The 16,349-nt window shown below is 43.5% G+C and overlaps 1 protein-coding gene across 2 annotated transcripts; it reads left to right on the top strand.

The window, feature by feature from the left end:
- The first annotated feature begins 5,211 nt into the window (after window positions 1–5,211).
- LOC115118808 (uncharacterized) lies at window positions 5,212–15,278 on the top strand. 2 transcript variants are annotated; one of them, XM_029647522.2, is made up of 4 exons: window positions 5,212–5,349; window positions 5,985–6,647; window positions 10,051–10,280; window positions 14,848–15,278. In XM_029647522.2, exons 1-4 carry the CDS (start codon window positions 5,298–5,300, stop codon window positions 15,154–15,156), a joined length of 1,254 nt encoding a protein of 417 aa, XP_029503382.2. In that variant the 5' UTR covers window positions 5,212–5,297; the 3' UTR covers window positions 15,157–15,278. The 2 variants fall into 2 exon arrangements, with proteins under 2 accessions (XP_029503382.2, XP_029503381.2); XM_029647521.2 differs by having other exon boundaries at window positions 5,212–5,367.
- Window positions 15,279–16,349: the final 1,071 nt, after the last annotated feature.

The raw sequence follows: 16,349 nt of genomic DNA, 5'->3' as shown, positions 1-16,349 counted from the left end.
AGTAGTGAGTGATCCTGATCCTGGGGTGCTTTATGAGTAGTGAGTGATCCCAGGGTGCTTTATGAGTAGTGAGTGATCCCAGGGTGCTTTATGAGTAGTGAGTGATCCCAGGGTTGCTTTATGAGTAGTGAGTGATCCCGGGTTGCTTTATGAGTAGTGAGTGATCCTAGGGTGGCAGCACATACATTCTAAGTGATTTCAATGAGTCTTCATCCATTCAGATTGTTTTCTACTGTTCAATTCAACTTCAACCAAAACAAATTTCAGCCCTTTAATCATTTTTTTACTTGAGTAAAAGATGTGTTAACAGAAAATGACTCAAGTAAAAATATTTGGTTTTAAATATACTTACAGTAAGTATCAAAAGTAAATGTAATTGATAAAATGTACTTAATTTCAAATTCCTAATATATTAAAGCAAATCAGATGGCACCATTTTCTTTACGGATAGCCAAGGGGCACACTCCACCACACAAACATAATTTATAAACAAAGCCTTTGTGTTTAGTGAGTCCTCCAGATCAGAGGTAGTAGGGATGTTCTCTGTTTAGTGAGTCCTCCAGATCAGAGGTAGTAGGGAGGGATGTTCTCTGTTTAGTGAGTCCTCCAGATCAGAGGTAGTAGGGATGTTCTCTGTTTAGTGAGTCCTCCAGATCAGAGGTAGTAGGGATGTTCTCTGTTTAGTGAGTCCTCCAGATCAGAGGTAGTAGGGATGACCAGGGATGTTCTCTGTTTAGTGAGTCCTCCAGATCAGAGGTAGTAGGGATGACCAGGGATGTTCTCTGTTTAGTGAGTCCTCCAGATCAGAGGTAGTAGGGATGTTCTCTGTTTAGTGAGTCCTCCAGATCAGAGGTAGTAGGGATGACCAGGGATGTTCTCTGTTTAGTGAGTCCTCCAGATCAGAGGTAGTAGGGATGACCAGGGATGTTCTCTGTTTAGTGAGTCCTCCAGATCAGAGGTAGTAGGGATGACCAGGGATGTTCTCTGTTTAGTGAGTCCTCCAGATCAGAGGCAGTAGGGATGACCAGGGATGTTCTCTGTTTAGTGAGTCCTCCAGATCAGAGGTAGTAGGGATGACCAGGGATGTTCTCTGTTTAGTGAGTCCTCCAGATCAGAGGTAGTAGGGATGACCAGGGATGTTCTCTGTTTAGTGAGTCCTCCAGATCAGAGGTAGTAGGGATGACCAGGGATGTTCTCTGTTTAGTGAGTCCTCCAGATCAGAGGTAGTAGGGATGACCAGGGATGTTCTCTGTTTAGTGAGTCCTCCAGATCAGAGGCAGTAGGGATGACCAGGGATGTTCTCTGTTTAGTGAGTCCTCCAGATCAGAGGCAGTAGGGATGACCAGGGATGTTCTCTGTTTAGTGAGTCCTCCAGATCAGAGGTAGTAGGGATGACCAGGGATGTTCTCTGTTTAGTGAGTCCTCCAGATCAGAGGTAGTAGGGATGACCAGGGATGTTCTCTGTTTAGTGAGTCCTCCAGATCAGAGGCAGTAGGGATGACCAGGGATGTTCTCTGTTTAGTGAGTCCTCCAGATCAGAGGCAGTAGGGGTGACCAGGGATGTTCTCTTGACAAGTAGGTGAATTGGACCATTTTCCTGTCCTGCAAAGCATTCAAAATGTAACGAGTACTTTTAGGTGTCAGGGACAATGTATGGAGTAAAAAGTACAGTATTTTGTTTAGGAATGTCAAAGTTGTCAAAATAGTAAAGTACAGATACCAAAACAAATGACTTAAGTTGTACTTGAAATACATTTTTCTTAAAGTACTTTACACCACTGCCACGTAGGGACAAATAATCTAGGATTGATTTTGAACCAAATGTTGCAATTTCTATTTTACATGCAAATTTGAGCAAAACTGTTGGAAACATGGAAAAATATAATGACTACTCTAATTCTATAGTTAGAATATAATAGTGGGCACTTTGAATACAATGTTTGAGATTACAACTAATTAAAATGCCGGGGAAGAGTTATTGTGACAAGGTTGGAACCAAAGTGTTGATAAGTGTTTCCTAAGGGACCCTATAAGCTTTGGCTACATTGCATGTTTTCTCTTAGCTACTTCATGTAGCTAAAATTCCAGGGCCCACAGACCAGGGCCCACAGACCAGGGCCCATATTCCAAGGCCCATATTCCAGGGCCCACAGACCAGGACCACAGACCAGGGCCCATATTCCAGGGCCCACAGACCAGGGCCCATATTCCAGGGCCCACAGACCCGGGCCCATATTCCAGGGCCCACAGACCCGGGCCCATATTACAGGGCCCACAGACCAGGGCCCATATTCCAGGGCCCACAGACCAGGGCCCAGAAGTAGGAAAGGGATGCCATTTGGGATGCACCCCATTTGTTGTTGTTCCACCAATGAAACTAGAAAAGTGGTTTTGAGAGGATTGGAATGAAAGGAATCCTTTTCACAGATGTGCAACCTTCTCGTACTCTAGTTCTTCTCTCTGTAGGTGTAGTATTACGCTCCGCCTCCCGACCCAGGTCTTACATGGCGGATGGCTATTGGTCACGCCACACATTGGTCAAAATCTCCGCCACATAATTGGAAGGTGGATGCTATAAAGGAGCATCGTGATTAGAGGGTGTCCACGCAGGCCGCTAAGTGTTCTATAATTGGGAGTGGGTGGACGGAGTACCGTGTCCCAAATGGGACCTTTTATTCCCTTTGTTTTTAATAGTGCAGTACTCATTTGTATAGGGCCCATAGGGATATGGTCAAATGTTGTGCACTGTAAAAGACATCGGGTGCCGTTCCAGACACTGTCATGGGGCTGCCTGCCTTTCGAAAAAGCAGAGTAGCAGGCCTACTATAGAGACAGCCGCACATATCTAAAGCTTTTTCTCTGAAGCTCACGCTTTACAACGACTCGTAAATTACTTGGCGTATGATTGTCGAGCCATATGTGTTTTTTTTTGTGGGGTCGGGACGGGGGGGGGGGCCCACTCTGGTATACATGGATACGGTTGCAGCTGGAGACCAGCTATAGGAGGATGAAGACGAGGGAAACATACTATTATAAACATCATGTATTGACCAGGGCCCATATTCCAGGGCCCATAATCCAGGGCCCATATTCCAGGGCCCATATTCCAGGGCCCACAGACAAAATGTAAAATATATCTTCCTGCTTTTGTCTCACAGTATCTTATTTAGTGTAAAAAAAACAAAAAAGGAAACTGATCTGATCTGTTCTGATCTGTTCTGATCTTACACTGATCTGTTCTGTTCTGTTCTGATCTGTTCTGATCTGTTCTGATCTTACACTGATCTGTTCTGATCTGTTCTGATCTGTTCTGTTCTGATCTGTTCTGATCTTACACTGATCTGTTCTGATCTTACACTGATTTGTTCAATGATGCAGTTTACTATCCTTGCCTGTACAGTCAACTGCTGAATAATCACAGAGAATCCACATGGTTTGAATTTAAACACAAACGTAAAGTTATTCAAGAACATTTTAGACTAAATAGTGGTTAAATAGGTTAGAATAGTGGCTAAATTGATTTAATAGTGATTAAATAGTGGTTAAATAGGTTAGAATAGTGGCTAAATTGATTTACTAGTGATTAAATAGTGGTTAAATAGGTTAAAATAGGAATTGTGTTGTAAGAGTAGAGTACGAAATGATCTGTCTTGAACAAAAATAACATGAAAATGCTTTAATTTGAAAAGTCAAAAGCAGCCTCTCTCAGGCAGCAACACTGCAGCATTATTACACACACACACACACACACACACACACACACACACACACACACACACACACACACACACACACACACACACACACACACACACACACACACACACACACACATAATACACGAGAGGACTCATCTAGACACAGAGGAATTGTACTGTAACACTTAGTTTTGCCATGAAAATAAGCAGGTAAAGACTGTTACCACCAGAACGTAACGGTGAGGATCTTTTAAGATTCAAGGTTTTTACCTCCGGATTCTCTATTTTAACATCATGGGACAGGAACAGTTATCTTGCTAAAAGCGTGACTTCCCAGGGACAGGCTGAGCTTGTGATAATATATTACTGTAATAAATAACAAGTATAGGCTTGTAATAATGTCTGGCTAGGGCAGGGGAGAAGGGATGGGAATTATGGGATGTATTCTCCCCTTACTGAGCAGACAGGTTGTATATCATGCATGAACACACACACACACTCAGAGGGAGAAGGAAGAGACAGAGAGACTGGTTGTATATCTCTCCCTGGCATGAGGAGAAGGAAGAGACAGAGAGACTGGTTGTATATCTCTCCCTGGCATGAGGAGAAGGTCAGAAGGTCAATGAGCACAGAAAGAGGAGACGAGAACCAGTAGCTAATATGCAGGGGACAGTGGTTGTGTGTGTGTGTGTGTGTGTGTGTGTGTGTGATCACTATGCTCCAGGCTATCCATAGAGATGAATAGAAGAAAAATCTCTATTTAATTCCGTCTGTGCGTTCACGGCCATTGACGCAATGTAGCTAGCATATGTTCTTCTTCACAATTAGCTGTTCCCTCCTGATGACCCGGTTGGACATGACCCCAACAAGGGTAATCTGGAGAGATCAGCCAATGAAGTTGGAATTCCCACCCAGTTGACTACTTTAAAATGGTGGAAGCGCTCAATGGCGATGTCCATGCTAAAACACTGTTACATCTAAGTTGTGTCCTCTAGCCATTTTGTTATGAATCTATCACTACTATGCAGTGTTAGTTGTCACAGCCAATCTCTCACACTTTGGTTCTGCATTGCTATGTTTACAAAATGGCTATGACTGAGTCGCTGTGGATAAGAGTGTCTGCTAAATGACTCAAATGTTATATGTACATTGCAGAATGCACACTGCCAAACGCAGTATTGGGAATCTCAGAAGAGCTTTCACCTCCTCCTCCTTTACAAGACACACTGTTCTCACATTATCTTGTTCCTCTTTCTCATCTCAAAGGAGAGAGACAGACATTTTGATAAATTAATGATAAGTAAAAACGTTTTGTCTTATCAAAAAAATAAATAATAATAATAATCTTAATTTTTTTTCTTGATCACATATTTTACTTGGGAACATTTTAATGTGGTATTTTGTATATTGCATTCTATATTCTATTTCAATTGTAGCTTTCAGTTTGTTTACGCCAAAAAAAAGAAGGAAACGGACTCCTCCTTGTCTCGTGGTGACGACACGCAAACAAGACTCTGAAACCGGAAGAGGAAATCACACCGTTATCTGTGGATGTTTATTACAAATTGAAAGCAACAAAAAATATATATTTAAAAAAGAATGAATCCTCCAATGATCAACTCTACTAATTCGGTGACAACTTCTACTAAAAGTAAGTTTCTGAAAAAAGGTGCTGTATGTTTTTTTTTATTTTTTACGTTTTACACATTTGGTTGTTAACGTTGTATGCATCTCAATCGTAACGTGTTGAAGCTAGCCAAAGTCAGCAAAAGCTTAGCTACACATCCTGGCGATGCTTCGATTTCACTTTGCTATTGAAAATGCTCATGTTTTTTTAATGTTGATTTTTAGACTTGATAATGCCCGTTTTGATGTTAGATAGCTATGTCGCAAAGCAGACTGGTTTGGAAACCGAAACTTATCTTGACTCTTGCTTAGTAGCTAACTAGCTAGCCTACTAGCTAGGTACTCCAACATTTTTTTGATAACTAGCATGATATTGTTGCCAAACATTCTAGCAGACATTTGAGATATTCCAGATACTTTATAGCTAAGCACCATCAGCATGCTTCACACTTTTGCAGCCAGGAATTAAGAAGCACCTGTTTCCTGTAATTCAGTGTCATTTGGTTCAGGGCAACAAATCTAGTAATATCAGCTAGTACCACTGTACCAGTCTCTACTGTATAAACCTATCTACTGTACATGTCGATAAAGTGTTACCACAGTCAGTCGGCCATCTTGTTTTGAACATTTGCCGTACTGTAACTGTACTCTTTCCTGCAGGAAAGCGAGAGGCCGAGCGCTCCGTCAACTGGACAGTGGAAGAGACCCAGGTGTTACTGTGTGCCTGGAGTGACGAGCGAGTGCAGAAGAGCCTGGCGGAGAACGTCCGAAACCGCCATGTTTTCAAACACCTCTCAGCCCGCATGTGTGACCTGGGCTTCTCACGCAGCCCTCACCAGTGCCGGCTCCGCGTCAAGACCCTCAAGGCCAACTATGTCAGAGCCAAGCTGCTGATGAGCGTGGATGACTCCCAACCCTGCAGTTTCAGGTACTACTCTGAGATGGATGCTGTGCTGGGGAGAAATCGCGCTATGGAAGGGACTGGAGGAGGGCGGCATTTTGGATCTCCCGAAGGCATAGGAGGATTATTAGGAGGGTGCCATTTTGGGTCTGAATTGATCGCAGAAACAGGGCGCTATTTGGGATCTGAAGGGATTGGAAGACAAGGAGGAGGATGCAATTTTGTATCTCCTGAGGGGACGGCAGGACGGAAGTCACGGTATATGGTGTCTGAGATGAAGGTGGAGGAGGACAGGGAGGCAGACGACACAGACGACTACGAGTTCAACGATGTAGGAATCATCACTCGGCCACTGGTTGGCCCGGGTGGAAGACGCCATGATGCTTTTCTAGAGCACAGCAACGACTATCATGAACCTGCTGGTATGTACTCTACTCTCTGTCTGACTCTCTCTGTCGGTCACACTTTCTGCTATCAATGCCACTGATTATCATTATATCATCAAAGGTAGACTCAGCAAGATGTTATCAAATCAAATTTTATTTGTCACATACACATGGTTAGCTGATGTTAATGTGAGTGTAGCGAAATGCTTGTGCTTGTAGTTCCGACAATGCAGTAATATCCAACGAGTAATCTAACTTAACAATTTTACAACAATTACCTTATACACACAAGTGTAAAGGGATAAAGAATATGTACATAAAGATATATGAATGAGTGATGGTACAGAACAGCATAGGCAAGATGCAGTAGATGGTATAGATGTACAGTATATACATATGAGATGAGTAATGTAGGGTATGTAAACATTATATTAAGTGGCTTTGTTTAAAGTGGCTAGTGATACAGTTCTTACATCAATTTTTCCATTATTAAAGTGGCTGGAGTTGAGTCAGTATGTTGGTAGCAGCCACTCAATGTTAGTGGTGGCTGTTTAACAGTCTGATGGCCTTGAGATAAAGCTGTTTTTTAGTCTCTCAGTCCCAGCTTTGATGCACCTGTACTGACCTCGCCTTCTGGATGATAGCGGGGTGAACAGGCAGTGGCTCGGGTGGTTGTTGTCCTTGATGATCTTTATGGCCTTCCTGTGACATCGGGTGGTGTAGGTGTCCTGGAGGGCAGGTAGTTTTCCCCCTGTGATGCGTTGTGCAGACCTCACTACCCTCTGGAGAGCCTTCCGGTTGAGGGCGGAGCAGTTGCCGTACCAGGCGGTGATACAGCCCGCCAGGATGCTCTCGATTGTGCATCTGTAGAAGTTTGTGAGTGCTTTTGGTGACAAGCCAAATTTCTTCAGCCTCCTGAGGTTGAAGAGGCGCTGCTGCGTCTTCTTCACTATGCTGTCTGTGTGAGTGGACCAATTCAGTTTGTCTGTGATGTGTATGCCGAGGAACTTGAAACTTACTACCCTCTCCACTACTGTGCCGTCGATGTGGATAGGGGGGTGTTCCCTCTGCTGTTTCCTGAAGTCCACAATCATCTCCTTTGTTTTGTTGACATTGAGTGTGAGGTTATTTTCCTGACACCACACTCCGAGGGCCCTCACCTCCTCCCTGTAGGCCATCTCGTCATTGTTGGTAATCAAGCCTACCACTGTAGTGTCGTCTACAAACTTGATGATTGATTTGGAGGCGTGCATGGCCACGCAGTCGTGGGTGAACAGGGAGTACAAGAGAGAGCTCAGAACGCACCCTTGTGGGGCCCCAGTGTTGAGGATCAGCGGGGTGGAGATGTTGTTACCTACCCTCACCACCTGGGGGCGGCCCGTCAGGAAGTCCAGGACCCAGTTGCACAGGGCGGGGTCGAGACCCAGGGTCTCGAGCTTAATGACGAGTTTGGAGGGCACTATGGTGTTAAATGCTGAGCTGTAGTCGATGAACAGCATTCTCACATAGGTATTCCTCTTGTCCAGATGGGTTAGTGCAGTGTGGTTGCGATTGCATCGTCTGTGGACCTATTGGGGCGGTAAGCTAATTGGAGTGGGTCTAGGGTGTCAGGTAGGGTGGAGGTGATATGGGCCTTGACTAGTCTCTCAAAGCACTTCATGATGACGGAAGTGAGTGCTACGGGACGATGGTAATTTAGCTCAGTTACCTTAGCTTTCTTGGGAACAGGAACAATGGTGGCCCTCTTGAAGCATGTGGGAACAGCAGACTGGATTGATTGAATATGTCCGTAAACACACCAGCCAGCTGGTCTGTGCATGCTCTGAGGACACGGCTGGGGATGCCATCTTTTACCTAGTCAGGGATTTGGTCTAGCAACCTTTCGGTTACTGGCCCAACGCTCTAACCACTAGGCTCCCTGCCGCTCCGAGTGTGCGGGGGTACGAGGTAATTGAGGTAGATATGTACATACAACTAGGAATAGTGACCAATGATAAACAGTAGCAGCGTGATGAGTCATTAAATGTGAAAAAAGGATCAATGCCAATATTTGTTTAACCTTTAGTTTACGGGGCAGTATTTTCACGTCCGGATCGAATTCAACTGCCTGCTACTCATCCCCAGAAGATAAGTTATGCATATTATTAGTATATTTTGGTAGAAAACACTCTGAAGTTTCTAAAACTGTTTGAATCATGTCTGTGAGTATAACAGAACTTATTTAGCAGGCGAAACCCAGAGGACAAACCATTCAGATTTGGTTTTTTTGAGGTCACTCTCTTTTCAATGGATTTTCATTGGAAATCCAGATTTCTAAGGGACCTTGAGTTGGACCGCAGAGTGAAGGAAAAGCAGCCAACAAGTGCTCAGCATATGTGGGAACTTCATCAAGACCGTAGGACAAGCATTCCAGGTGAAGCTGGTTGATAGAATGCCCAGAGTGTCATCAAGGCAAAGGGAGGCTACTTTGAAGAATCTATTGGTTTAACACTATATTGTAGATGTATATTGTGAATGGCCATAAGCTTAAAAAAAAAGAAGGAAAAAAAGTGAGGCCATATTGCATTTGAAGCGCTCACACAGTGACTTCAGAAGGACCTGTTTTGCAACAGTAGTTGAATGCCTCAAGGATGAGAAGGCACGGCACCACATCAGACACACAACTGGCTGTCAGTTTGAAGTTGTGGATTGTAAACGGCTCCAACAACTTCACAAGCTGTTCTAGCTTGGCCCAGTCACGCTCCGTGCTCGTTCTCGGATTTCTTCCCTGTTAGCTGGTGATAGTGATGCCCAAGCTAGGCCTATTGATTGGTGATAGTGATGCCCAAGCTAGGCCTATTGATTGGTGATAGTGATGCACAAGCTAGGCCTATTGATTGGTGATAGTGATGCACAACCTAGGCCTATTGATTGGTGATAGTGATGCACAAGCTAGGCCTATTGATTGGTGATAGTGATGCACAAGCTAGGCCTATTGATTGGTGATAGTGATGCAGAAGCTAGGCCTATTTGAATCGTTGCCATTTCCTGGCAACATTTACCCACCAGATTCAGAAGCTTAAACTTTTTGATTTTTGCCGAAAGTTTTTAGACTAAGAAAAACTAAACAATTTGTTTCAATTTTTTTTGCAGTCCAAAATATTAGTTTCAGTAGAGTTTGTTTTTCAAGTGTTTTTTATAGATATTTTTATTTTGTTAATAAATTGTTTTTCCAATTTTCGTTTCTGTTTTCATTTACTATAATAACCTTGCAATTTGGGTTAACTGTTGATTCTACATTGTAGAATAATAGTGAAGACATCAAATCTATGAAATAAAACATATGGAATCATGTAGTAACCAAAAAAGTGTTAAACAAATTGGGCAATGTTGTGGTAATAAAACTTTATCAAAATCAGAATATCTGATTAATTAATCTATTTAATCTCTTGCATTGCAGTTCATCCATTGGAGGATGACCGCAGCTCCAGGTCAACACCGCCACCACCCCAGCCTGCTTCCCATTTTTCTCCACCCCCAGACCATTGCCCCAACCTGGGCAGTGGTATCACCATTCCCTCCACCCAGCCCCTAGAGCCTGTGTTGAAGCACTTGGCAGACTGCTTCCAGAGGCTGGTGTCAGAGTCCCGGGGTCTGATGGTACAGCTGGAGGGCCAGAGGCAGGAGCAGGTCAGAGACGAATAGATAGATATGTGTATCTAAACAGGGCCTTCAGAAAGTATTCAGACCCCTTGACTTTTTCCACATTTTGTTACGTTACAGCCTTGTTCTAAAATGGATCAAATATAATCCTCATCAATCTACACACGATAACCCACAATGACATCACAATACCCCACAATGACATCACAATACCCCACAATGACATCACAATACCCCACAATGACAAAAAATAATAATACCTTATTTAAGTATTCAGATTCTTTGCTATGAGAATCTAAATTGAGCTCAGGTGCATCCTGTTTCCATTGATCATCCTTGAGTTGTTTCTACAACTTGATTGGAGTACAACTGTGGTAAATGTAATTGATTGGACATGATTTGAGAAGGCACACGCCTGTCTATATAAGGTCCCACAGTTGGCAGTGCATGTCAGAGCAAAAATCCAAGCCACGAGGTTGAAGGAATTGTCCGTAGAGTTCCGAGAGAGGATTGTGCCGAGGCACAGATCTGGGGAAGGCTACCAAAACATTTCTGTAGCATTGAAGGTCCCCAAGAATACAGTGGCCTCCATCATTCTTAAATGGAAGAAGTTTAGAACCATCAAGACTCTTCCTAGAGCTGGCCGCCCGGCCAAACTGAACAATGGGGGAGAATGGCCTTGGTCAGGGAGGTGACCATGAAACAAATGGTCACTCTGACAGAGCTCCAGAGTTCCTCTTTGGAGATGGGAGAACCTTCCAGGTGGGCAATCATGCCTTTATGGTATTGACCAGACGGAAGCCACTCCTCAGTAAAAGGCATAACAGCCCTATTAGTTTTCCAAAAGGCACCTAAAGACTCAGACCATAAGACACAAGATTCTCTGGTCTGATGAAACCAAGATTGAACTCTTTGTCCTGAATGCCAAGCGTCACATCTGGAGGAAACCTGGCACCATCCCTACGGTGAAACATGGTGGTGGCAGCATCCTGCTGTGGGGATGTATTTCAGCGGCAGGGACTGGGAGACTAGTCAGGATCGAAGGAAAGATGAACGGAGCAAAGTACAGAGAGATCCTTGATGAAAACCAGCTCGAGAGTGACCTGAAAATAGCTGTGCAGCGACGCTCCCCATCCAACCTGACAGAGCTTGAGAGGATCTCCAAAGAATGGGGAGAAACTCCCCAAATACAGGTGTGCCAAGCTTGCAGCGTCAAACCCAAGAAGACTCGAGGCTGTAATCACTGCCAAAGGTGCTTCGACAAAGTACTGAGTAAAAGGTCTGAATACTTGTGTAAATGTTATATTTCTATGAATCTGGTTTTCCTTTGTCATTATGGGGTATTGTGATGTCATTATGGGGTATTGTGATGTCATTATGGGGTATTGTGTGTAGATTGATGGGAAAGAAACGATTATGTAAAAGTGATATTTCCGTATGTATTTTTTTTTTTTTTTTGCTAAAATGTCTAAAACCCCATTTTTGGGGGCTTTGTTGTTGTGTGTAGATTGATGAGGGAAAACAATACATTTTAATCATTTTCCTAATAAGGCTATAACGTATCAAAATGTGGGGAAAGTCCAAGGGGTCTGAATACTTTCTGAACGCACCCTATATGTGTTGTGTCCCAAATGACGCCCTGTAGTTTATAGGGAATACCCTATTACCTATGTAGTCCCATAGTTTATAGGGAGTACCCTGTAGTCCCATAGTTTATAGGGAATGCCCTATTACCTATGTAGTCCCATAGTTTATAGGGAGTACCCTGTAGTCCCATAGTTTATAGGGAATGCCCTATTACCTATGTAGTCCCATAGTTTATAGGGAATACCCTGTAGTCCCATAGTTTATAGGGAATACCCTATTACCTATGTAGTCCCATAGTTTATAGGGAATACCCTGTAGTCCCATAGTTTATTGGGAATACCCTATTACCTATGTAGTCCCATAGTTTATAGGGAATACCCTGTAGTCCCATAGTTTATAGGGAATACCCTATTACCTATGTAGTCCCATAGTTTATAGGGAATACCCTGTAGTCCCATAGTTTATAGGGAATACCCTGTAGTCCCATAGTTTATAGGGAATACCCTGTAGTCCCATAGTTTATAGGGAATACCCTATTACCTACAGTGGGGCAAAAAAGTACTTCGTCAGCCACCAATTGTGCAAGTTCTCCCACTTAAAGAAAATCACATTGTAGGATTTTTAATGAATTTATTTGCAAATGATGGTGGAAAATAAGTATTTAGTCACCTACAAACAAGCAAGATTTCTGGCTCTCACAGACCTGTAACTTCTTCTTTAAGAGGCTCCTCTGTCCTCCACTCGTTACCTGTATTAATGGCACCTGTTTGAACTTGTTATCAGTTTAAAAGTCTGTCCACAACCTCAAACAGTCACACTCCAAACTCCACTATGGCCAAGACCAAAGAGCTGTTAAAGGACACCAGAAACAAAATTGTAGACCTGCACCAGGCTGGGAAGACTGAATCTGCAATAGGTAAGCAGCTTGGTTTGAAGAAATCAACTGTGGGAGCAATTATTAGGAAATGGAAGACATACAAGACCACTGATAATCTCCCTAGTGAATGACCTGCAGAGAGCTGGGACCAAGTAACAAAGCCTACCATCAGTAACACACTACGCCGCCAGGGACTCAAATCCTGCAGTACCAGACGTGTCCCCCTGCTTTATGCCAGTACATGTCCAGGCCCGTCTGAAGTTTGCTAGAGAGCATTTGGATGATCCTGAAGAAGATTGGGAGAATGTCATATGGTCAGATGAAACCAAAATATAACTTTTTGGTAAAAACTCAACTCGTCGTGTTTGGAGAACACAGAATGCTGAGTTGCATCCAAAGAACACCATACCTACTGTGAAGCATGGGGGTGGAAACATCATGCTTTGGGGCTGTTTTTCTGCAAAGGGACCAGGACGACTGATCCGTGTAAAGGAAAGAATGAATGGGGCCATGTATCGTGAGATTTTGAGTGAAATCCTCCTTCCATCAGCAAGGGCATTGAAGATGAAACGTGGATGGGTCTTTCAGCATGACAATGATCCCAAACACACCGCCCGGGCAACTAAGGAGTGGCTTCGTAAGAAGCATTTCAAGGTCCTGGAGTGGCCTAGCCAGTCTCCAGATCTCCCCCCCATAGAAAATCTTTGGAGGGAGTTGAAAGTCCGTGTTGCCCAGCAACAGCCCCAAAACATCACTGCTCTAGAGGAGATATGCATGGAGGAATGGGCCAAAATACCAGCAACAGTGTGTGAAAACCTTGTGAAGACTTACAGAAAACGTTTGACCTCTGTCATTGCCAACAAAGGGTATATAACAAAGTATTGAGATAAACTTTTGTTATTGACCAAATACTTATTTTCCACCATAATTTGCAAATAAATTCATTAAAAATCCTACAATGTGATTTTCTGGATTTTTCCCCCCTCATTTTGTCTGTCATAGTTGAAATGTACCTATGATGAAAATCACAGGCCTATCTCATCTTTTTAAGTGGGAGAACTTGCACAATTGGTGGCTGACTAAATACTTTTTTGCCCCACTGTATGTAGTCCCATAGTTTATCGGGAAGGGTGTAATTTCAGGCGTACCACATACAGTTCTGCTCATTTTTAAACTGGTCAGCATGTTGCACCGTTGAACATTGAGCTGGGCGATATGGACAAAAAGTCCTATTGCGATTATATTTAACTGTTTTTGCTCAACAACACTTTTTTGTGGGGGAGGGGGGTTTATGGACAGTTTACCTTGGTTGGTGGCGGAGCTCTTGACACTTTCTTTCCACCTAGCTAAGATAACTGAGATCTGTATCCTATGATTTAAAAAAGTTAGCTATTTCATCTAACGTATTCAGTAAATGCATTGTTGATATTTTGATGTGCAATCTGTCAAAATAGGATCAAGAATTATCTGATTTTTATTTTGTGGCTTTTCAAAGAAATTTGCCGCCATCTTTGTTTTTCACTGTCCTTTAGACTTTACACCACCTGAGGAAGAAGGGGGGACCACAAAGCACCGAGCTAGATGGCTAACTCTAAATATGAATATGTTGTTAGAATTGCCATCTAGGCTAATTGATTCATCTATCAGTAAATCCACACGGCCTTCGTCAGAGCTCCGATACGTAAAGCTTATTAAATATCGGTGATGCCTATCAAAACATTTCTGTAGCATTGAAGGTCCCCAAGAATACAGTGGCCTCCATCATTCTTAAATGGAAGAAGTTTAGAACCATCAAGACTCTGTACGTAAAACGGCGCCGTTAACTCAACGTTAAGAGAGACATTTTATATACTCACCGAATGTTGTGTAATCGAACTTTCTGTAACTAGAACAACAGTAGTAGGCTGGTGGTGTACTGCTGTGGGAGAATGTTTTCCTGGCACACGTTAGGTCCCTTGATACCAATTGAGCAATGTTTCCATGCCCGGAGAATTCTGGCCGTTCTGTAGTTAGAGGAGGGTCCGACCCCGGTACTAGCTGCATGTACCTAATATAAACTGTACATCATAATGCTTTTGGTAGAAGACTCTGTGTCTAAACTTTCTCTCTCTCTCTCTGTCTCTTTGTCAGGCTCGCTGGCAGCAGGACTTACTCTCTCAGTGGCTGGAGAGAGAGGAGATGAGGCAGAGGGAGGCGGCGGACAGGGAGGACCGGAGGGAGAAGGCCCGTATGGCGCATGAGATCAGGGTACTGACGCTCCTCAGTGGCCTGGCCCAGAACCAGCAGAGACCGAAGCAGACACCACATCACAGCTGCAGCTGTTGCCACCAGTGTAGCAGGGTGGAGGCAGGAGGTGGGGCTGTTGCCGGGGCCTCGACCATCACCAGACATGATGATGGAACTGAGGACAGAGACCAGATGGAATCAGAGGCCTTATAGAAGAAAGGGTTGGATACAGACCTGTGTGTGTGTGTGTAAGAACTCCATGCCTTTCAAAATGTATGTTTAACTTCTTGCTGGAGTGTTTGGCCTACATGAAATAAATGTGTTTTTTTCATTAATTTGTTAATTGTTTAATTAATTAACTCTTGACATTAAGGGTTCAGTGGTCTGAGTGAAACAACTGAAATTCAGTATTATTCTCTCAAGCTTTTTTTTTTTTTTTACAATACATTTTTTATCGGTGAAGGTGTTCGATTTGGTTCTCTTGATCTGGTGTTCGGAAACTCATCTGTTCTGTTTACTTTGCTGACAGTTTTGGTTTCGTTAGATACCTACTGAACACACCCCAAGAATGTATGGGTGTTCCTGTTGAAAAGGTCTATCGGTCTTCTCAGGCACCCTGTTTTAGGAAGTCACCGTCATCAGGGCTACTGTCAACATCACCGTCATCAGGGCTACTGTCAACATCATCATCATCAGGGCTACTGTCAACATCATCATCAGGGCTACTGTCAACATCATCATCAGGGCTACTGTCAACATCATCATCAGGGCTACTGTCAACATCATCATCAGGGCTACTGTCAACATCATCATCAGGGCTACTGTCAACATCATCATCAGGGCTACTGTCAACATCATCAGGGCTACTGTCAACATCATCAGGGCTACTGTCAACATCATCATCATCAGGGCTACTGTCAACATCATCATCATCAGGGCTACTGTCAACATCATCATCATCAGGGCTACTGTCAACATCATCATCATCATCAGGGCTACTGTCATCATCATCATCAGGGCTACTGTCAACATCATCAGGGTTACTGTCAACATCATCATCAGGGCTACTGTCATCATCATCATCAGGGCTACTGTCATCATCATCAGGGCTACTGTCAACATCATCATCACTGTCAACATCATCATCATCAGGGCTACTGTCAACATCATCAGGGTTACTGTCAACATCATCATTAGGGCTACTGTCAACATCATCATTAGGGCTACTGTCAACATCATCATCAGGGCTACTGTCAACATCATCAGGGCTACTGTCAACATCATCATCAGGGCTACTGTCAACATCATCAGGGCTACTGCAGCATTTCTCATGGTAAATAGACATGTTGATGGCTAGTTGAATAGGCAGGTGGGTGTGAGGGGAGGTTAGCTATTTACTACAGGGC

Source organism: Oncorhynchus nerka, linkage group LG27, assembly GCF_034236695.1.
Source record: "Oncorhynchus nerka isolate Pitt River linkage group LG27, Oner_Uvic_2.0, whole genome shotgun sequence".
Lineage (NCBI taxonomy): Eukaryota > Metazoa > Chordata > Actinopteri > Salmoniformes > Salmonidae > Oncorhynchus > Oncorhynchus nerka.
This window is presented reverse-complemented; position numbering and strand designations above follow the sequence as displayed.

Bases quoted from the DNA above. Each gene is read 5' to 3' on its own strand.
- LOC115118808 (XM_029647521.2), top strand. From the start codon at position 5,298: ATGAATCCTCCAATGATCAACTCTACTAATTCGGTGACAACTTCTACT. The intron at 6,648-10,050 runs GTATGTACTCTA...CTTGCATTGCAG, and splicing joins CGACTATCATGAACCTGCTG to TTCATCCATTGGAGGATGAC. The intron at 10,281-14,847 runs GTCAGAGACGAA...TCTCTTTGTCAG, and splicing joins AGGGCCAGAGGCAGGAGCAG to GCTCGCTGGCAGCAGGACTT.